At 34.1% G+C, this 24,655-nt stretch overlaps 1 protein-coding gene across 3 annotated transcripts; it reads right to left on the bottom strand.

The window, feature by feature from the left end:
- Positions 1-470: 470 nt before the first annotated feature.
- On the bottom strand, positions 471-16,196 carry LOC126979220 (ubiquitin carboxyl-terminal hydrolase nonstop). Of its 3 annotated transcripts, XM_050828489.1 has the most exons (9): positions 16,114-16,196; positions 15,829-16,041; positions 13,643-13,878; positions 11,951-12,116; positions 9,334-9,444; positions 9,114-9,253; positions 5,660-5,863; positions 4,305-4,736; positions 471-3,055 (listed from the first exon to the last, which is right to left on the bottom strand). In XM_050828489.1, exons 2-9 carry the CDS (start codon positions 15,946-15,948, stop codon positions 2,998-3,000), a joined length of 1,467 nt encoding a protein of 488 aa, XP_050684446.1. In that variant the 5' UTR covers positions 15,949-16,041; positions 16,114-16,196; the 3' UTR covers positions 471-2,997. The 3 variants fall into 3 exon arrangements, with proteins under 3 accessions (XP_050684446.1, XP_050684447.1, XP_050684445.1); XM_050828490.1 differs by lacking the exon at positions 15,829-16,041 and having other exon boundaries at positions 16,114-16,190; XM_050828488.1 differs by having other exon boundaries at positions 15,829-16,189.
- Positions 16,197-24,655: the final 8,459 nt, after the last annotated feature.

The following is a 24,655-nucleotide window of genomic DNA, read 5'->3' as shown; positions in this document are numbered from 1 at the left end:
TATAATTTTTGAAGACATATCCATAAATACTTTTGATTAAAAAAAATGAGTTTCCGTTCTAAGTAGGTATGGAGAACCCCTAAAATTTACTGTTATTTTTTTCTATTTTAGAGTAAAAATCCAAATGCGGTTCACAGAATATATCTACTTCACCAAGTTTCAACAGTATAGTTCTTATAGTTTCGGAAAAAAAATGGCTGTGACATGCGGACGGACGGACAGACAGACATGACGAATCTGTAAGGGTTCCATTTTTTGCAATGTGGCTACTGTTATTTGAACAGTCTGTCACTGAATTCTTAGGCGTTGTATTCAAAGCGCGGTCAAAAAAACTGAACGAAATCTCTGCCTAATAGGCGCGTAGGCAGAGTTTTGTTCAATTATTGAGCGTGATTGTGAGTGTAGTTGTTCGTACGTCAATGCCACCCATTGATGAAATGGAAGGATAATGATAAAATTAAACTCTCATGTAAAATGGTGATATATTTTTTTTGATTAAATGAGAATATATAGAAAAATACATATTTTATTGAATATTGTATAGTCAGTTGAGTAGGTAATATAAGATAGCGACAACAACAGGTACATAAATATTGCTATTACATACATTTTATGATGACAATAATATTTCGTTGGTTTACTGCAATCATTAAGTACAGTTAATAACTGCGCGTACATCGTCTTAACGAGCTCTATAAAATACAAAAACTACGTAACTACTACTACTACTAACGTATTTCTAGCTGTTCTAATTTGGAAGTTATTACGTATGCATAAAGTTGATAATTACAGTTTTGGGATTATTTGTTCCATTAAAATCATTCACATTGTTAACTTTAAAAAAAAATCAAAGTAGTAAAATAATGTACAATAATTACTTGTTTACAGAACTCATTTATGTTATTTTGTGACTTTTTTTTTAAATATGACATATATAAATCACTTTAGAACAAAACTTGGTTCAAATTCATTATAGTATAGGGCGTAGCTAATCGCGATGCATAAACAAGACGCAACCTGTCATTCAAAGCACGGCGAAAATCAACCGAACGAATTTTTAATTTCTACCGAATGTTCGGCCGAAGTTCGTATTCGGTTCAAACCACTTCGACGATCACTGATGCAGTTGTAAGCCCTTCTGTGATTGGATGCGTCATTCTAACGCCATCTTTGTATTCGTTCAATATCATTTTTTTTTATGGAAAAGTAGAAAAACAAACAAACGAACGCGTCACCTGGTGTTAAGTGATCACCGCTGCCCACATTATCTTGCAACACCAGAGAAGCGTTACCGCCCTTTAAGGAAGAGTATGGTATTTGATATTGTATAAAATCATCTTCATCTGAAGCGGTAGTGACTTAACGTGTACTGCCGCGCTTAGTAGTATTTTGTTCGGTGAGTGTTTAAGAGACAATACGTCTACTTACTAGGTACCAGTTACATCAAAAGATGTAATAATCCTTTATCAAGAGTCATCAATCGACGTTAACATTGACAACTTGGAACTTAATTTTAGACCGATTTTTCGACGATAAATAAAAATGTATATCAATATTATTTCATTTAAAATAGTTACATTACATAGTTTTGTTTCTCGGTTATATAGCCGTGTATTATTAGGCTTAATTTATAACATTATATTAGAATTCCAATACATAGGTATAAATGATTAACAGTACATATCAGTCTATAAGATGCGTGGTACAATATTCTAAGCAGTTCATTAACAACGTCTGTGTTCTACAACTGCAACTTGTGCAAAGCACATCAACGGCCGTTTTCAATAACCTATCTATCCTTAGTTAAACTTATTAGAGGTAGACAAATCTATCATTTTACGTTTACTTACATTTCAATAACCTATCAATAGATAGCATTGGACTATAACTAATAATTTATCTATATTGGACATAACTATGGATAAATAAGATCTTGTCATTAACGGCCGTTTTCAATAACCTATCTATCCTTAGTTTAACTTAATAGAGGTAGACAAATCTATCCTTTAACGCTTACTTATATTTCAATAACCTATCGTCTAACATCTTACCTATATTCGACATAACTATGGATAGATAAGATCTTGTCATAAAACGATGATAGCAATTTATACGTTACTAGAGATACGTTATTAAAACGGCCGTTAAACAGTTAGATCATTAATACGTCTAGATAGACTGTGTGATAGCTGTGAAAACTTTGAAAAAAATTGAGTTTAGAGTTATCTTCTATTTTGAGCAATGCGCGAAGTGTCACATAACTCGCGAGTGCAAGACGTAGCTCACACACATTGATTAAACTGAGTATCAAACCTGGCCTTTATTTATCGGTTGTTTAGCAGCAAGACTATTTAGACGTATAAACGAATCTAAGTTTACACTCAATATATTAAGATTATATTCAATAGATTTAGACGTAATTTTGCAAAATTCATTGCTATTTAAAATGTTACAAGTAATGATTATTGCTGTTGTCGAACAACTCGGTAGCTCAGTTCCAAACTGTAACAGGTCTGAAATTCAGTAAGTTTGAGATAAGTATGAGAAATTGTTCCATAACTGATAATCCACCATTACCACAGAGAAAAGAGTCGATAAGCGAATGCAGTTATTTGGTACTTTCAATAATATATCATCATAAGTCTAGAATATTTTCGTTTCATTCAGTAACGACCGACATGTTAGAATGTAGAAAGGCATTGTTCTGCACAACCATCATCAAAATTTTGTATTTACTAAAAAAAAAACCTTTTAAAGAAACTAAACCCTTTCTACTAATCTCATACTAAATGTATGGGAGTGTCTAATTTTAGTTTAAAATTTTTTAATATCTGTATTTGTGACCAAATAATCGCCTGGTCACACTTAACGATTAGACCATGCTTATAAACGTCGTTCTCTCCCAACTGAGCTAACCGTTCGAGTGACGTATCGTCATAAAATTTTGTATTCAAATTTTATTAGTGAAGCTATTAACTACCTAAGAATAATATACCGTCATTCTAGATCACCGCAGTCATACTCAAGTACGGTCTTATGGTAAAATAGAAGATACCTGAAATAAAATAGAATATATAATTACTTTTCGTTGTAGACAGGATTAAAATAGAAATTAAAACTTTACAATTAGGACACTTCTAATTAATTGAATCACCAACTTCGCACACTTAATTTGAGTCTTGAAAAAATATTAATCATGTTAACAAATGATAGACGATAGACGCCCAACTCGTGTAGCACACCACCAGACTACCAATATACTAGTGTTAGACAAAGTGTCATTTGCACTTGGAGTAAGTCACCTCTAGAAGCAAGATAGAAAAGGTAAGTCAATTGGACTAGTATTTTGTATTGCCCGAAAATTTGGACACTCTCATTCTTTTTATGTAAGAGAAGGGCAAACGGGCCACCTTATGTGACATCCGCCACCCACATTTTCTGGCAACCTCAGAGGAACCACAGGAGCGTTGCCGGCCTTTTAGAAAAGTGTACGTGCTTTTTTAAACTTTACGTCATATCATCCTGGAAACACCGCGCAAGGTAGCTGATTCTATAGTTTGGTTGTGATTAGGTTCTGGTGGACGAAGAATATGCTTCTCAAGATCCGAAAAAGTGTACAAATTACAGCCATTTCCTTATTTTACAGAATTGCTTGATATTTGTGTGGTAAGCGTTACTTTAACATACATGAATTTATAAACGGTGGCACACCTTGGTTGTTTAAATAAATTTATATTGATTTTAATACAATTTGACTTAAGAGAAGCCTCATCTTGTCAAGTATCAGCAATACAATCTTATCAAATTAAATCAAAATGCAAGTAAGTAAATTACGCTTATGTAATGTAATGTAAGTTGCAAGAAACTCCAATTACTCAATGCCGTACACGAGTAAGTAACGCCTTCGGTATCTAGTTGGAGCGCAGCGGAGACCAATCTAATCGAATCAATCGAATCTAAGACTTCCTAATTTTAACGATTCATGTCGCAGAGTTTCTAGTAACAGGACCATCCAGCCAGTATATTTTTTATGACAATAAGGGATGAAACGGGCAAGACGTTCAGCTAATGGTAATTGATACGCCGTGCCCATAACAATGCAGTGCCACTCGGGTTTCTTTAACAACCAAAATTACCACTCAGAAGTTTTTGGTTGAGTTGAGATGGCAAGTCTCATTTGCCCAGTAACTTCACTAGCTACGGCACCCTTCAGATCGAAACACAACAGTGCTTCCATACTGCTTCACTGCAGAAAAAGGCGCCGTTGTAGTACCCATAATCTAGCCGGCATCAAGATAACTTACCCTTCGCTATCCAGAACTTCCCTAAGGGAGGCGCGCGTTATCATGTGGTCGTCACACTTAAACCAGCTGCCCTTCATCTGGCGAACATAAGCGGTGTAGTGGCCGGCGTCCAAGGAACCCAGGTGGTTGACCACCGCGAAAAGCGAGTACCGATTATCCTCGAGTATGCCCTCGGGAGCATTATTATTATCCGTCGCGTCAACCGCCCGACGGTGTGACGACATGAACGGCGTCATATCGAGTTCCGCCGGGAAGGACACGAAGGCGGAGATCTTGCGGTCGATCTGTGAGGAATGCTCGAACCGCTTCAGGTGGAAGCTGGCTACGATTGGCAGTGTCTCCAGCGTCAGTTGTTTGGTTGACTCGCGGTAGACGCGGCAGTTGGAGCATTTGATCTTAGCGGCTGAGCCCAAATGTTCTGCGCGGGTGAATCTGTTAGATTAAAACAATGTTAAAAAAAAACAAGCGATAACTTAAACTATTTAATATTTAAATTGTTTAATTTATGGAAAGTTTAGGTTAACGTTATTAAATGTTATGTATATTAATATGATATTGCAAGGAAAGGTTATTTATTAATAAATAAACTAAATTATAAATTTTTCATTGATTATAAAAAATATTTTATTCGTAGTTACAATTCTTTACAATGTACATTAGAATTTTGTGTATGTACATTATTTAATCCTATAAAAGTAACAATTGGTTAGAGTGAGAGAGGAGGAGCCAGCCTACCGCTGCCGTAAGCGTGAGAGAAAGGAAAGCCAGACTGGCGCCGTAACGCGTTATACGTTACAAAGTGGTTAACCCTCTCATAAGAAGTTATCACTTGAACCACAGGCGCAGTGCGATATTGACGACGTATTGATTTTTTTAAGCCAACGTCTTCTTAATCTGAGACCACCGTGCAAGGAAACTCATTTCACAGGTTTGATTGTCCGTGAAAGAAAGTTAGATACGATATCAGCTCCTCGCCATATTCTTAGGCGATGTATTAGTTTTAAAAACTCGAGTTTTACAATGAAAAATGCAAAGGGGGACACTTCACATTTGCCCTGTGCTTCCCCGGGGGCATAAAAAGAATAGGGAAGTGCCAGGCCGAAGGGTGTTGTAAGAGGCGACTAGGAGCCACAACGGTGCCTTTTTCTGCCGCGAAACAGTATTTCGGTCTGAAGGGCGCAGTAGCTATTGAAATTACTGGGCAAATGAGACTTAACATCTTATGTCACAAGGTGACGAGCGCAATCGTGGTGCCACTCAGAATTTTACAAGAATCCCGAGTGGCATTCAATTACCATCAGCTGAACGTCCTACCAGTCATAAAAAAAGAAAAGATTCCTTCAAAGTGGCATTACCTTTCCAAGCAAGCTTGTAAGGAGCCGGGGCCGGCGACGTCCAGGCTAATGTCCCAGAAGGGGTCGATGGTGGTGGAGACCCCGGAACACGAGGTGCACACCACGTCGCTCTGCAGCCCGCCCGTGAATATCTGGTCGATGATACAGTTGCAGCGATTATTCTCCTTTTTATCATTATTCTCTTCTACGCCGTTCGTGCAGTGTCTAGAGAGGAAGGACTTGCCGGTTAGTGCTTTTATCTTTTAAACTTCATAATTTCAAAGTTTCTTAGATTTTACCCTTCTAATCTATCTTTATTTGATGATTAAAATAATTCTAAACACATAAAAATTTTCGTATGGGTTCGATGAATTTGTTTTATTGAAAGAATAACATACTTAATGTTTTTTTTTTCATTTTAAAATAAATAAACATCCTTTTTGTAAATATCGCATTCGTACATGCAGTATAAATAAAAGTACTCTGTGGAATGTCAAATTAAGAGTAGGTATCTCTCACAACCGTAGATACAAGATGAACACTCATTATATCTACGGTTTTTGCTATACAAATATGTTGGCGTTGACAGTTGAAGGCAGATAACATAAATATCATGTTTACAATAAGGCTAGCAAGACTATATATTTTTAATGTTGCTGTTATAAAAAAAACTTAGCTTTAAGGGTAAATGTATACACTTTTATAATAAAGTTCCAGCCACTGTTCAGGCATAATCTATAAATAAATTTAAATGTTTTATAAAAAAATGGCTCTGTCGTAATAGGATTATTACTCCACTGATGAATATCTAAATGATCGGACAGCCTGGGACTAGATTGTGATTATTTTATAACGATAGAAATGACTGTACAATATTGTATATTTTTATTGAAAAGAGCGCACAAAAAGAATGCTGGGAGAGCTTCTTGCGCCGCTTCTTCTTCTCTCAGAGCGCCATTTGTTTCCGAAGCGGTAGTAGTATCTAGTAGTTATTAGAAATGACATCAAAAAGAATTCTAAAGGAATCAATTTTGAGAAAATAAATGCCTTTTATGTATTTTAACAAAAACTTTAAATTATCGTCGTAGCTTTTTAGACTAATTTAATGTTATTTCATAGGGCATCGGAGTTTGGTTTTGGTGAGTAACAGCAAAACAAAAACAACACACTCCATACAAAAACGCGACATGTAATTCAATTATTTATTATTTTTTTTCAAGAGAAAAATTCCTTAGCCATGTTGGGCACTTTTTGGTAGGGGAAAATCTCGTGAGTTTGCGTCACCGAAATGCTTATAGCAGTATATCTGTAGCTATACAGCTGACGTATTGTGCAACATTAGTGCTGTGTATATCTTATAAATTAAATTAATAGATTTAGTAAAAAGTTCAATGTGTATTTGCATGTGTTAGATTTTTGTTGTTCATGTCTGTACGTGTTCAATTTTTGAAATTGAATTGACTGAATATTAAAATTATAAACTTTTTAAATAACTTGCATACAAAACTCAAAATTAAAAAATTCTTAAAGAACAAAATTAGGTCTTAAGTTTAATTCGCAAGGCGAAAAGGCATGTTATAAGAGTAAAAAGTAATAGTTGAAAATGGAATAACAACAGTATGGGAATATTGTAGCTTTTTTTATGGAAGGACTAACGAGCGTTAAGTGACCCGATGTTAAGTGATCACCGCCCCCCACATTCTCTTGTAACACCTTGTTAGCATATAAGTTATTTTTTCTATTAAACTATATTTACATTGTGAAAATTATTAAAGCATGTGTAAAGAAAATACCTGTAATTGTTTGTTTACATTAAGTACATTATATTTAGTCTGTATTATAAATATATAATGCATCAATGTAAACAAATGTTGGTATTTCTAAATAATTAAACGCCTGAGAATCTAGGCGCTGTTTATTCATAGTCATCTTGATTAGTTTTGTACGTTTAAAATTAAAAGTAGTACCTATTTACTTGTCTCATTATTATCTTGCCCTGTTTGGAAACAAAAAGTATAAGGAAATGTGATGAAACTTATTGGCGTCGATACTTCCATATTCTAACAGCAATTTTAACGTATCTTTGGACGCATATAAACAACTTATATGGTTTGAAAATTGCAAAACTGTTACAATACAAAAGATAGATTAGTTTCTTATAAATTCAAATAATTTTGTTTTCAACTGGTACATTTAGTAGTCTTATCAAAATTTGCATACGCCCAATGATCTCGTTATAAATCATTATTTACTATACCGGAGCGTAAGTTCCTGAGCGCCCTAGTTTCTTACTGCTCTTTACAGCGTGTATCACTTTCGCATCAATTTCGCGTTGGATAAGATATTGGTTGCGTGCATTTTAGCCGCGGCGAACAAATGTTCAAGTCGTCGAATAGAGTGTATCCTAAAAGGATTAAAACGCGTGTTAGTGTATTATTAAATGAGTTTTTTTTTGGATGAAAGCAATGACGTTCTATACATATAGACAATGCACCTCATACCACCAATGACACTATAATTACCTTCGACTGCTATGTCTATACATTTCTGATTGTGTCCTTAAATCTGTCCTATTCTGACAAGCGGGTCTTGTCTGAGGACTTGTCAATAATATTGTACCATATATTTATATGAAAAAATATTCTTTTTATTAAATTACTTCCGCTTTTTGCAATCAATCTTGTATAAATAAAATAAGCTTACCGATGAAGACAGTCACACCATCTTTTTTTTTTTGAATAATTATATAATATTTTGAATAAAAATATTTGAATTTGAATATGTCCATATGTATAGAACGTCATTGGATGAAAGTCAAATTTTTAATATTACTTCTTAAACTCGACATTTTCTCTTTAGGTCGGCAATTGTCTATGGTTTGTCTGCTTGAACCAGAAATTCCATGTAGCCGTTCACACTGATTTTGATATTTTTTTTACAATTTCAACGTATTAATCGTGTAACGCTTGACAGCCATCGATTTACCAAGATGGCCGCAATACGTTATTCATGTTCGATTATCACTACTGAAAATCCATGATAAAGATATAACATTTAAAAAAGCATATATATGAAAAAATTACAAAAAGTAATTCGCCAGTCGTCGCAAAATGAAGCAATTATTAAGGAATATTGTTATAATAAATCATTCGCAACGCGTAGTTACACCAGGTTAATAATGCATTCGAAATTTTCATTTCATTCTTGAAATATTAATCACTGTTTATCGAAATTTCTACCCAATGAGAACAAACTGCTGGCACAGTAAACCGTTGCTCATGAGTACAAATGAGCACAAATTTATGGGCACCTTCAAAAAAGCGCGTACACATTCCTTAAAGGATGGCAACGCTCCTGTGATTCACCTGGTATTCCAAGAGAATGTAGGCGGCGGTGATCATTTAACACCAGATAACCCGTACGCCCGTTTGTCCGTTTGGCACCGCGTTGTCTTAATCCGGCGCTGTATCCTTACCTGTGCAGCACGTCTAGTGTTGCTATGAAAAACTCGTGCGCGTCTTGCTGCTCGTAGCCCGCCAGATGACGCGCGTGCGTCCAGATCAGATGAAGGAGCCGGTGGAGAGTAAGCGGAGTCTTGGCGCCCGAGTAGAACTCCTGAGCACCACAAACCATCTCCATATATTGCTATCACATTATTAGGACGGTATTTTAAGATATTTATTGAAATAATTTACCTGAAATAGCTTTGATACTTCGCAGACAAGACATTTTCCTGAGTTTTGCGTCTTGCATCTATGCTTCTCGCTAAGAAAGTAGTCTCTTAGCAGTGGTGTGTGTATTAACGCCTGGAATATTAACGGATTTTACAAAAACTTACACATAGTATATTGTTTGATTAACGCGAGTGTTACACATTTAACATAACACTCTTTAAGGGATAAAAACGCGTGTTATTATTAGTAAGAGCGATTTCGCACTACGTCCGATCAGAGTCCGATCCGTACAGTGAAAATACAGATCTAGAATTAATCTTGGACAGGATTCGGCTACTTACTTAGTAATTTCACCAATCTCTCATCCAAAGCAATTTATGGCCCCCGATTTGGTAGCGTATTCAGGCGGAGCCATAGTAGAGCATTCACGTCGTTGATCAAGAGCACTTATAAACGGCGTCAACTTCTGGCAATGGTATTGTACGTACAACGGCGCAGAAGAAGTAAAGAATTCTGGGTGGATCCTCTATTGGTGGACTTAAGTTTAAAAGGAGCTTTTTACAATCACCACACAGTGTTACGTGCGTCAAGACGGCAGGCAATTTTATTATTACTACCGAATGAGTGTGTCCACTTTCGATTTTAGTTTACATTACATAAAATATAATATTTTGCGACAAGAAACAAAATTTTTACCACCACATGAAATGTTTGCAGTTACATTGTGATACTTAAGTAAAACTCAGTTCTAAATCAGTCAATATTTATTATTCTTTTAAAAGAATTAACAGTGTCCCGGTTTTGTGTATCCACCGAATTTAAATTAGCTTCAAGATTTGGTTCATTTGTGACAATATGCAGCAAATACATCATTGTTCTGGATGAAATTGATATTATCAGAGAAACCTAAACCTTGAGTGACATCCTTCATTGGTGTCACAACTGCCGCATTGGTCCAAGCTGGAGACGCAGTCTGCGTAACTGTTGAACCGAGGCTATCAGTTCTACTGACAAATGTCTTAACCACTGTTGTTTTGTATATTTACGGAGTAATTATATCATTTCAATACGAAAATCAATCTTAACATCTGCCGTGATTTCTTTGATCATGTCTGAAAATCATCGTAGGGAAACATGATGCCAGGCGTGTGCATATCATATAGGCAAAAAGGCAGTGTCTACCTCTCTATGAACCTAAATAAAAATATCACTAGTGTTAAAGTTAATTTAATTTATTTTACCTATGCTAGGCAGTGTACAGGTTGCATATACGCGTTTCATACAACTTATGTCGTACTGTCGGACGAAAGAGCAACTACGACTAGTTAGATTCTACAGTTCCTACCTTGCTAGAAAACCAATGCACGCCCCTGCATGATGCATGCGTTGAACTAAACTGGATGCCTGCCGCGATCATGGCCACATACCCCACCCCCCGCTGCCTGTGCTCGAACGCAGCGGATTGCGGATTTGATTCAGACGCAGTGCGCGAGCGTTCATTCAAATAATAACATGGCTACTTCGGTCCGGTAAAAATCTTCTCCAGAATGGAGATTATTTCGTTCGTATTAGTTAGTTCTACGACTACTTCGGACCATATTTTCAAGGGTACGGAAAGGACTCTGATCGGACATAGTGCGATAACTGTGTTTTAACATTAGATTTTGCGTAAAAGTTACATTTTCAACATTATTTTGTTAAACCTGACGTTTTCTGACATTTTAAGAACACGTTTTCAGTTTTCCCCCTGAATTACACGCGTTTTAATCTTGTAAAAAGTGTTTATTTAATTCCTTACACTACAAACAATTAATAGTATGAAAAACAATAAAATACTGCATTACTTGTATAATACTGGGTAAATCATTCTGCTTCAGTTGAATCCACCTTCAGTTGGGTCTCTTATTTCTATGAAATAGGTAACATTATAAATCCAATCCTGCGCGTATTCCACAATCAAAATGGGTGATATCCATTCGGAAAGAAAAAAGTATTGCTCAGATTATGCTTGAGATAAAGACCAATTCTCAAAGGCATCTTTTTTAACAATTTATGTTTTAAATATCCAGGGCGCATATTTCATTCATTCATTCAAAGCCCCCACGCCTAATTGTTATCACTCATGAAATGTTGATAGTGGCTGCCTAGGATGTTGTTCTCCCCCCTTCACCCTTCCATAAACAGATTTCTATGTATCTCTTATAGTTTTAAACTTGCCCATACTGACTGATCTAAATGGGCCACCCGGTATGTGTAGGTATAAGAGTCACTTTAGCCAGCATTTTTTCACCATTCACCCAATGGGATAGCACGTTAATACACAATATCTATTTGAACTTGAGGCCATAAGTTTCTTGACACATCTTCTCATTTGACATTCTGAATCGGCGGTAGTTAATGTTACTTAGATTATCATAAGTTTGGTAAGGCAATGGGGCAGATAAGGATAACAGATGGCCGTGGGCAGTAAACTCTTTGAATGACTAACAAGTACCCAAAGACTAAATGTTTGTAGGCCCCGACAAGATCGACCAATGATCTGGTCTAGATCCACAGAATATGTTGGGCCTGTGTAATATATATTATTATTACTTAAACAATGTACAAAAGGCATAATACTCAATCAGCAATTACATACTTGTACAATACAATTCATGAAACACGTAGAACCAAGATTCTGTAGCCCACGAAGCCCAATTGTAGTATGTGCACTTATCATCCGTCTCTTGCGCAGTCGACGCAATGCCATTACTTCATTAGTATTTGGAATCCATGGAGTGTATGGCATACTCATCCCCAGGGACCTACAAAAAAATACAATTATCATTATTAAACAATATTACTTCATCAATGAAATTAATATCTGAATTTCATTTAGTATAGTTTTACCACGACAGTACTTTTTTAATGCTATATGTGGCATACTCATTCTCAATTTTTTTCTAAATTGTAGGTAATGACTAAATAAAACACAATCTTAGTTAGGAGTTAGGAGAGAGAAAAAAATCTGAGGACTTGTACACATAGGGTTCCATACAATCACACATAATATAAAATGGCTCAACATATTCTAAGTTACAAGAATAGGTACTTAAAAGTTACTGTTAAAGAATACTTTGTGGAATTATTATTTTTTGATTCTCTGCTGTTCATTGCTATACCTTACAAGGTACATGTGATAAATTAGTATTGATTTGCTCAGTAACTAAGTCACATGTAATGCAATTTATGAATAAATAAATATGTACTATGTACTTTTTATTTCATTATTTATTTATCATATATGGGCAAACGTAGAGATGTCGCTTCATTGTGTGTCTTCTACCGCATTTATCACGGGGAGTGTTCCGAAGAGCTGTTTAAACTGATTCCTGCCGCCGAATTCCACCTTCGCACGACACGCCACAAGTTAAGATATCATCCCCACCATCTGGATGTGTGGCGGTCCTCCACAGTGCGGTTTTCAAGGAGCTTTCTCCCTCTTACTACAAAGCTGTGGAATGAGCTTCCTTGTGCGGTGTTTCCGGGAGGATACGACATGGGTACCTTCAAAAAAAGCGCGTACACCTTCCTTAAAGGCCGGCAACGCTCTTGTGATCCCTCTGGTGTTGCAAGAGAATGTAAGCGGCGGTGATCACTTAACAGCATGTGACCCGTACGCTCGTTTGTCCTCCTATTCCATAATAAAAAAAACCCTTTTTCAAAATTAAACCTATGAAAGTAATACAATATTTGCTTAACTAACTAATAATAATATTTAACTAACTAAGCAACACATCTTACTTTCTAATTATAAACAAACATGATTTTAGTGTGTCTGTCCACAGATAGTAAACTAGTATTATATAAATCAATCAGTACTCTGAGTGTAAATTACATGTACAATCAGATTCTAATTAATAGTAGAAACTAAGTACTCAAGGTAGATACATAGGTTGGATATTGTCGACCTTTATTCACAGATAAAGTTTTAAATTAAATATTTTCACTTTTATAGTCTGTTAAATTACCTCTCTTGTGGTTTAACCCCCGAGGTGCCAATTATGTCTGCTGCCATATAGCAACGGCATGAGACCACTGTTTAGTACCTTGTTATTCGTTTAGCACACAAGGCATTTAAAGGTATTTTTCATTGTTCAATACCCTGTACATCATCAGGTGAATGAAGAATGAATTTTTAAATATTTTTTAACATTATTTCATTTGCATAGTAATGATTTTGTAATTTGCCAACTAGGTTTATAATTTGTTGTTATAGGAAAAAACCAGAGCAATACTTAACCATAACAGCAGTCAAGTGTCGTATTTTAATATACAGAAACACACTTACCTTGCCTGCTTTGCTTTATTTACTGTTGCAATTTCAGTAAACTCTCTATCATAAACATAGTCCTGACAATTTCCACAGAAAACATTTCCATAGCTGAGATCCATATAAAGAAAGTGTTTCTTAATTTTGGAATGCTCTTGTATGTGTCCCGCATAGCATGCAAAAAATATGCAATGTAAACAGGAATGCATCCGCGGCCCAGGCTGGCCGCAAATGAAACACAGACATGATGTTGCCTAGAATATATAAATGAAACCATTAAAAAATGTATGTGGAAGCCACTATTTCTGAACTATATCAATCTTTTGCTATATTTAGATTACTCGGTGTTGCACAATGATGATTGTGTCACAACAAGTGGATTAGGATATCATCATCACCATCTGGATGTCTGGTCTTCCTTTGCAGTATGGTTTTGAAGGAACTTTCTTCTATATACACTATGGAGTGAGCTTCCTTGTGTGGTGTTTCCAGGACAATATGACATGAGTTACTCCAATGAATGTGGGAACACTTTGCCAAATGGCCAACAACACTGCTGTCTTTCCTCTGGTTTTATAACATCAGTTCACCCATATACCATTATTATTAGTATTGTAATGTTCATCCTCCTCCTCCATAAAAAAAGAACTATAGTGTTATAATCATCAGATGATCACTAATGCTAAGGGTCCGCTCAAAACAAAGCCTTAAGTAGATAGAGCAGATTTATATATTATATAGATGTAAACATAGTGTAATTAGGTAGACTGCATAAATATTGATTGAACATGTCTAAAAGTGTTAAATGAAATTAAACTTGTTCAGTAACCTTTATGTTCTGGGAAACTCTGATCGAGTGGTATGCCTCAGATGATTTGAGTGAATGTATCAGAAATCTATTGAAACAAGCTATAAGACCATGAAAAATAAACCATCTAATAAACAAAATAAGGGTGAGAACTGGGTGAGGGACTAGGGTGCCATATGGCACACTCTGTTTTGGTGTATCTGAAAAATCTAGTGCCCTGGGGCACTGCCAATTTGGGAAGGTTAAGTATACTTGTACATTCCATGATCATAATAAAATAAGATGTCTGGTCTCCACAATGTTGTATTAAAGAAACTTTCTGATTCATACATCATAACTGTTGAATAGACTTCTTTGTGTATTATTTCTTATCCCAATCAACCTGATGGTATTTTAGAGCAAAAAGATCATGAGCAAGAAAATTGTAAACTGAATAATTTAAAAATTCATACTCAAAATATGAAAAGCCAAATCTAATAGATATATCTTATATTGTTTTCCTTTTCATTTAACAAATCTTATAATATGTCCTATCACTGCTTCAAGTGTTCTTATAAAATTTTTCATAGATTTGAACCTATACTGAGACACATATTATTCATATGAGTCAAAGCAAAGATGTGTTTTTGCAATGACTATAAAGAAGTATGGACTTACATTTTAGGAAAGCATACATATAAAGGAGGCAACACAGATTTTACATATATATGTCTCATTTGGACAATGAAAATAGAGTATATTGAACAATAAAGCCCTTATTGTGAATGGTTAATTCTCTAATGGTTAAAACCTAATGGTTTCTAATGCTATTGAAATTTATAATATTTCCTACACTACCCACACAATACATAAGGCTAATGTTCAATATTAAATGATTTGCTCAACATTTTCATTTGTGTAAGGTCACAAATTAAGTTTAGGTCTTTTATTATTTACATTATTGGTGGCATACCTACTAATCATTCTGTGATACATGCTCAAAAATTACAAAAAAAAAATAGCAATAGCTTTAAGATTTTTACTATACTTAAACCCTTGCTTCAATAAAAATACAGTTAAAATTTATACTTGGTAGCTCTATGATTTGACTCTACAGTCTACATGAAGCTAGAAATGTAGATCAGTTAAATTATATTTTTAATTAATATATGTTATTATATTTTGTATTAATTGTTAAACAGAAACAATATATTTTTTAAAATAAAAACAAACGTTAAGATAATGAAATCGAAACAACAGCTAATGATGTCATTAGTGATCAACGCAGCTGACTGGTAACGTTTTATTGTTTTTACATTGGTCAAACTGCAAACATTTTCAATATTGTGTATTTCGCATAGACTTTGGCTAAAATATTAGTGTGCATAAACGCGTAATTTCGTAAATAGTTACCCACCTTATATCTCCTAGCTTCTAAGGAAGTGCACGACACAAAAAATGCGTTAATTATTTTATATGGACTTGTACCTTTCGCCGCTTTAAAATTACTTAAATGAATACAACCCGAATCATTCATTTTGTAAATAATTGGCACCACCTATCACGTACTACGACTATTACAACTCTAAGCTCAAATTACATCTCATTTATTTCATCCAATTTTCAAACTCTGAATGAACAGAAAAAATAATAAAATTACAGATTATGATTATCATCACAAAAAAATATTAATCTTAATCACCATCAATTCAAAGAAAAGTTTATTTAATTTATAATAACATAAAATAGCTGCAACATCATTAGATATCACCATAGAAGTAGTCTGTAGTCTCAGCGTCAGCGTGCCCCTTTTAGAAATACTTTTGACAGTAGTCTTAGGTGTTGTTATATTACATGACTAAAATTACCCCAAGCTGAATTGAATATTTTGACACAATGTCACATATTCAAGAGATGATTGGGAATGTAAATAAATTAAACACAATAACGAAAAGCATGTAGTGATAATTATATATTTATTAAAGGATCATAACATAACAAAAGATAACTAATATTACAAAAGTAATTTCTTATAAATTACGATTGCATAGTAAAATATTGTGTGAATAAAACAGTTAGAACTCAATGATATTATAGTAAAGAGGTGGTTTTTTTTTTTATTAGGAAAAGCAAACAACTACAACTTACAAAGTAGATACATAAAGAAATAACATATAAGTCTAATAAAATTGTAGTCAGATACGCTATCCACATCTTACTATGAAAAACTTTGAGGTATTCAATGTTACGTACAAAAAGAAATGTTTATACAATACTAATTGAAACTAAAGAGAAATAAACAATGTTCTTAATATTATGGCTAGTAGGAGTAAATTATGTTTATAAAAATCAAACAATTAATAATCACAAAAAGGAAAATAAAAGAAACAATTATCTACACAAATGTACACTAAATTATAACTATATTTACAATTACATTAACCCAAAACTAAATAATATGTCACTAGCACGCCGAAAATCAATCCCCTAAATTGAGTCAATTGGTTCCTTTGGTCGTAGTCACTCTCTCGATACGAAAACGGTACACACGCGTTTGTTGTTGATAGAATTCCTTACAATTTGATATAGATTATAGGTACAACATTAAAATGCCGTCTTGTGTTATGAGAAGATGCACTAATTACGAAAGTAAAAAAAAATCATAGAATTACATACCATAGTTAAGAAATCATGAATTATAACATTTTATTTTATTTCATTATTTATCAAAATAAATATGTTGCCATGACAACGCCGATCGCTGCCAAGCCGATCATAGATTAACGTGAACAGAAGTACACAGAAATGACAAAATATTGATGCTGTCTGTTGCGGGGTGATCGAGGTAGAATATTTTAGGAAATGATGTAAACAAGTCATTGTTGCAGTGAATGTAACAATTTTTAATAAACAAGTGCGTATATAGGTAGCTGAACTATCAAACTACTAAAACAAGTTTTAGGGTAGGTAGCGTAGATGTAGACAGTGAGTTCTATTTGTTATGGAGTTTTTTCAGTATATCCCTTTGCTAACTGCAGAAGAATCAATGGATCATTTTCTTCTTCTCCCATTACCTTATTGTAATAAACCCTCAACAAAAAGACATCCATAAATAATATAAGATACAAAAAATAATAATTGTAATCTTAAAACTTTTTGGGAGCAGTTAGTAAAATTGTAAAAATGGGACCCTTACTGTAGATACATTTCAGTTTTGTTTTGGTGTCTGTATATTATTTTATATATAAATAATTAATATCATCAATGTGGCTATATATTATAATCAATATTATTTTTTTTATTTTTTTTTTAAATATCATTGTTAGAACTCAACAATAATCAGGAAATATATTGCCTTCATTTTTATTTCTATTCACATGTATTTATATTCTAACTTAAATCTAAGGTTTTTAAAATATTATGTAGGTAGTATGTTATTCATCTAATAAATATTATATATTTATAAAAACAAAATACATTTACGTACTTTAAACAACTAGATACACAATTGCCTTATAAAAGTTTAAAATGTCCTAGCGGCGTTGTGTACAGTATGGATTTTGCATTTATGAATTAAAATATGTAGCCACATACTTGTTATAGCATTTGCTGACGATATACAAAACATGAACGAAATCGGTGCACTAATTAGGTCAAAATGCAGACTTTTAATTTTGAGCCAATATGAACCCGCTGTAGAAATCGGTCACTGGGTCAATGAACTTGAATCTTTGCACATCAAAATGCGATGTTGCCATCCCACGTGCTTCAAGTTTAAAGACCCTGGATATTTGTCGGACAGAACAAAAACGGTGTTGCCTTGTTTCCTCTTCGCTTCTCGCGGCGACTTCAAACGCTTTGGACGGTCGTAAAGCAAAAGAACGCGAACGGTCTTAGGGTAGGCCACAATTTATCGATAAATAGCTTCTTTGAAAGGGAATAATACCCGATACAAAAAGCTATTTAACTTTAAAAAATTAGCGCACAGTGTTTCTCGAAAAATACTTAAAATACATAAACCATGTGGTGTCGTGGGCACCGGATAGTAACGATGTTCTTTATTATAAAACTATTAATTTTAAGTTCTATTCGAAGTATAAAGAAAATAATTATTCGGGTATACATTTTATATTATGTTATTTTTATTGATATAAATAAAAAAGTTACTTTACAAGAGTGCAAGAATAGCATATCTAAAGCTACCTTACTCGCTCACCCATCACATGATGCCCCTATGGCAATATTCTGCGATGCGTCTGACAATGCAGTAGGTGCCGTCCTACAACAATACATCGAAAATAATTGGGCACCACTCGGTTACTTTTCAAAGAAATTCTCAGAGGCGGAGAAGAAATACTCAGCGTATGACAGAGAACTCTCGGCCGTCTATAAATCAGTGAAACATTTCTGTAAGATGTTTGAAGGACGTGAATTATTTATATTCACAGACCACAAACACCTCACATTCGCTATGAATAAAACACATACTGCAAACGAAACGCCACGCCGATCGCACCAATTATTATTCATCAGTGAATTCACAACCGATATTCAACACATCAGTGGAAAAATATAATTGCCGACGCATTAAGCCGCATAGAAGCAATAGCAGTATCACCTACGATCGATTACAGCGAGATTGCGTACGTACAAGAGCGAGACAGCAGCATAACACAACTCATGCAACAACCAAACTTAACCTTCAAGAAAATAAATGTATCTAACACGAACCTAGAATTATATTGCGAAACATCAACAAGTCATGTTCGTCCCTACATACCTACAGAATTCTGCAAGCAAATTTTTAATAGTGTACATAATATTACTCACCCAGGAATACGAACACGTAAATTAATATCTCAAAAATTATTTTGGTCTTCAATGAATATCGACATTGGGAAGTGGAGTATAACTTGCATAAATTGTCAGAAAAGCAAAATACAACGCTACACAGTCAGCAAAATTCAATGTTTTGACGCAATCGATCGCTTTCAGCATACCTTTGCTTAAGGACATCGTTATCTGATAACAATGATCGACAGACATACCGGATGGCCTGAGGCAATCCCTAGCGACTATATTACAGCCGAGACGATTGCAGATATCATCTACAATCTTTCTCTCAAGATTTGGATGCCCAGCGACACTAACTAGTGATCAAGTTCGACAATTCGAAAGCACTCTGTTCACCAACCTCATGAAAACTATGGGAGTTAAACGGATGCGAAGTACTAGCTATAACCCAAAGAGTAACGGAAAGGTAGAACCCTTCGTTCAAGGTTAACAAGCACCTGTTCATGGATTAATGAACTACCAACCGTATTATTAGGCCTACGCGCAGTTCTACGATCGGACACAGGCGTTAACGCCGCTGAACTAAAATACGGTTATAACCTTCGTCTACCAAGTGATTTCTTCGACATAAGCACACCAATAATTTCTACCTCATTGGATCATACCTACGTTGATAAATTACGTACCCATATCGCAGCTAAACCACACTCACCTACTTCACATCAAAATAACAAACATATATTTGTTCATAAAGACTTACATACATGCAGGTATGTGTTTATTAGAATAGATTCAGTAAAAACACCATAATATGAAGGACCATACCGTGTTATCAAACGAAGCGGTAAAGTTTTTACTATTCAGTTACCAGGTCGTCAAACAAACATATCGATCGACTGTATAAAACCTGCATATTTATTAAATGAAACTGAAGAAAACAATACATTATTTGCATTACCATTACCTCTACAAGTTACCAATAACCTTACCGATACCATACCTTACAAACATACCACCAATACCCAAGATACCAAGTTACCGACCCTACGAACAACTTGACGTCCCAGCCTATCAAAATGTCAAGGACAAGCCAACACATCAAGTTGCCGGTGCGTTTCACTTGAAGGGGACTTGTAATTTAGCATAAATCACGGTGTACGGTGAAAAATCATATTTGATGAATTAACTGTATTTTTTCTATACAAATACGAAGTAATTAGCAAATTAGATTTATCTCTTTTTCGCTTGCGATAATTGCATTTACTATCCTTCTTTGAAGTGTAATCGTAATGTAGTGTGCTATTGCAATGTTAAATTATTCATGTGTGCGTTAGTGTATCATTTTCAAATACCGAATGTTGTCTACGTAACCTATCTATACTTTTAAATATCATTGATTGATAATTGTATAAAGTCACCAAATACCATGTAGGTAAGTATAAAAATAAAAATATATTTAAAAACATTTACACATAAGCAACACGTGTTTTTTTTGGTTTCAAATCAAATTCACTTTTTTCTTATTAACTCTACTGCTACTTCGCAAAGGGGTTGAGCTAATGAGAAGAAGTAGCAAGAAACACATTGCCACTCTTTTAAATCAAGATCAAGAAGAATGTGTAAAGTGATGCAACAAAGATACTCAAACGTCAGATAGTCAATGCATTACACGAGTAAATCAAAAAAGGAAATGTAAATGAATACAAAACAAAAGTTATTGAGTACAGTAGCCGCATCACACACGCCGTAAATAAATAATAGATAATGCTGTCAAAACGTAAATCCAAGATAGCGGCTAAAATTGACAACTTTTTCGTCATGGGTGTCGTTTTCGTGGTTTTCAATGGTGCTGAAATAGATAATGGAGTCAAAATGTAAATCCAAGTTGGAGCTACATGAAATTATCAATATTTTCATCATTGGTGTTGTTTTCATGATTATCAAGTGTGTTGCAGCCGATAATGCTGGACATTTGAAATAAAATTATGTGTTTACCTATATCCGAGTTGTAAGAAATGAACACGAGATTGAACTTTTTGTTTATGCAAATAAATACCTTTTCTGAAATTGACTAAGAGAATATTTTGTTATCTTTTTCAGACGTTCGCAATGGTTTCGTTATAAAGTCACATCTGCCATCTTGGATCTCGAAAAGGGTATCATATTTGTAAATGGCACTCCCGAAAATGATACCCATTTTGATTTTATTGAAATGTCACATCCGCCATCTTGGATCTCGAAATGAGTGTTATATTTGTAATTGGCACTCCCGAAAACCTAGAAAATAATACCCATATTGATTTAAACATGTTCTTGGGATGATTGTAGGGAAGATATTCTTAAGACTATGGTGGAAGTCAAACTTCAACGGACAAAGTTTAAAAACAAATAGATATGTATTTCAGTTACCCGTCAATATTACAAATGAATATATTTCTACGAAAAATAAAAAGATGTATTTCTAAGAAAAACATTCAATAAAAAATTAGTAAAAAATGAGGACTCCGTGTCTCCTTTATGACAGTGACGCATCAAAACAAGCCAGTTAACGTGTAAATACATAGCCCCACAAACATACCTACACTAAAGACGATCAGCCGCCATTAAGACATCTGCCATTGTCTCTGACGGATCAGTTTACGTCGCATTAAAATATTTATAAAATACTGCCATGTATTGAGAAATTATGTTAAGAAAATGCTAGGGTACAATAAAAGTGTCAAGGAATTACATTTTACAGATAAAATAGTAGTTATCACATTATTTTTTTATTCTTTTCATAATACAAATTAATTTTAAGTTTGGAACCTCCGCTACGCGTCATAGTAACATCCAGTGTGACCGGAAAAAAACAGGCACTTTACCCGAAAAATTGGGTAAAGTGGTATTCTAAGTAGATAAATCATTATTTTAGTCTTTACCAACATTTTTTAAAGTAGTGTGGAACACTGCTTCAAGCCGGCCCATATTTGAGCGCTTTATAAGGCGCGGTTCCAGCCACAAAACGAGTATCGTTCTCATCTTTGATCTGGTGCACACCAGTATCAGTTTATCCATTAAATTGCGTGCAACACAGATCTGCTGAATTGTCGGGGATCCAGTGCTCAGTTAAAATTTCAATCACTTGGCGTTGTGCAGAGACGTGGCGTCTTAAAAGACACAAAATGAACGACAGATGGTAGACCGCATTTATCAAGGACACAAAAGTAAGAATTGTAATTTTGTCTTTCTACGGAGATAGCGCTGTACCGAGAACAGAATTTAAGACCCTTTACTTTACATCTTGCCAAACTGTTGCAACAGTTTGTTGGCGAGTTTACGCTCTTAGACTATACTATAATATCGTGCATCTATAATAAATTAAACTATACCTAATTTGTAAGTTATCTACACTATTACAAATACACACATAATACATTACTTAGTTATTAATTCATAATATTCCTAAAAACATAGTAAAATTTTACCTGTATAAATATAACAACTAAACTACTAATATAAATATAATTTATAAATACTAATTAAATATTAAGGCTTATGTGGAGACGTTACGGAAGTGCTCTTTAAATTTTTTCTTAAGTACTCCTTTACAGTCTTTTTTATCCTCTCTTGACCATTCGATACTGTTATTAAGTTTAGAACTAACTAAATCACTATAAACGCATAGTTTGTTCTCTAAAAATCTACTTATTTGATACTATGTCAGTGACAAATAGGCATACAAAATAATTTAGTAATTAATTTTGTATAGGTATTCTTAAATATTATAAGAAAAGTTAGTAAGTCATTTTTATATCAGTTAACACAAGACGTGGACATAGGAATCAAACCCGCAACCTAACTGTTGGTCATAGGGCGAAGAGATTAAAACAATTATTATGAACTTGATGTTAACGTTAATTGTGAAGAACACACACAGCACTGACTATAATATAAAATGACAAAAGTAACGCGGGCGCCTGTGGTTTTTTCTATCTATGGTTGTTATGCCAGGTGGAACCATCGCCAACACTAACTTTCAAAGTGTAACTGTTTTTTATGTAATTTAATTATTTACTCAAATAAATTACGGGCGATCTGAGGTCGGGAAATGGAAAGGGGGAGGGGGGTTATTTTAGGTTAAAAAATGGCTTATCTCGATTTACGGCAAAACTCAAGTCCTATGGCAAAAAGTTAAATGGCAAAATTGTAGGTAATAAAAAGATCTACAACATTTCTTTTTTACAAATAACCTCAAAGTTTGTGAAAAATTCAAAAATCAACCTTTTGGTTTTTTATTTTTATTCCTTTACAAAAAAGAGTGAGGCAAAGTGATTTAAATTTCGAACCACACGTGACCATACATCCGGGAATTACTCCGCGTTTAAAAATAAACAATGCGATCCGGTGCGTTCCGAAACTCATTTAAGCCTAGCGTATTATCTCATTGTCACAAAAATTTATATGTTTATATCAAGTATATGTATATATCAAGATTTATAAATTTTACTATTGACTTTTTAAAGACTTAATATTTAATTGTGATCCTTACCTACAACACTTTTCTCGCTAGTCGAGGTGAAAAGTTATATGTTTCACACGAGAGCAATTTTTTTTTGTCTTGTGCCTCTAAATCACTCACAACCTCAGTAGTCTATATTAGAATCACTCGCTACGCTCGTGATTCAATTCTAGACTAGTTCGCCAATTCGTGATTTAAAGTCGGCACTCGCAGCAAAAAATAACTTTGCTCACTTGTTGAACAAATAACTATTTTTCACCTTATTTTGACTCAAATATCGGAAAAGAACCCTTATTATCCGACTTCCAAAAGGAGGAGGTGATCAATTCGATCGGTATTTTTTTAATGTATGTACACCGATTACTCCGAGATTTATGATCTGATTTACGTAATTTTTCACATAAAAATTTTACATAATTTGGCCCAGTAGTTTTCATTTTATGAAAATTTTTGGTTATCTTGATGATAAAATTGTTTTTTGAGTACGGCTTTTTTAAGAGTTTTTATTCAGGTTGATTATATATCATAATTATTAACTGACACAAAAAAAGTAAAAAATAAAAAAAAAAACTTCTAAAATAAAATACATTTCCCGAACATTTGCAATTGTAATTTATATCTTTGTTACACCATCGGAAAGTAATGATTTCAACGAATAGAAAGCACACAAACTTTTTGAAAAAACCTAATATTTTTATGGGTGAATTTTCGATTGAAAAAAAAACCAACTTCAAAAACTGAAAAGTATCAAATAACTAAAAATTTAATTTAATACACCTTTACCTTTAATATTAATGATGTAGGCATCATAATTTATGGCACTTCGGCCACCGTAATAGTTTATGGAAGTTATACATCATATGCCCGTAGTTCCCTGTACTAATTCCAGTTATAGGAATAGAGTACTGTCATAGACATACATCATTTTTTTATGGAACAGAAGACAAAT

This window comes from Leptidea sinapis, chromosome Z, assembly GCF_905404315.1.
Source record: "Leptidea sinapis chromosome Z, ilLepSina1.1, whole genome shotgun sequence".
Taxonomy (NCBI): Eukaryota; Metazoa; Arthropoda; class Insecta; order Lepidoptera; family Pieridae; genus Leptidea; species Leptidea sinapis.
The sequence above is the reverse complement of the archived record's forward strand: the minus strand, read 5'-3'. Positions and strand labels throughout refer to the sequence as shown.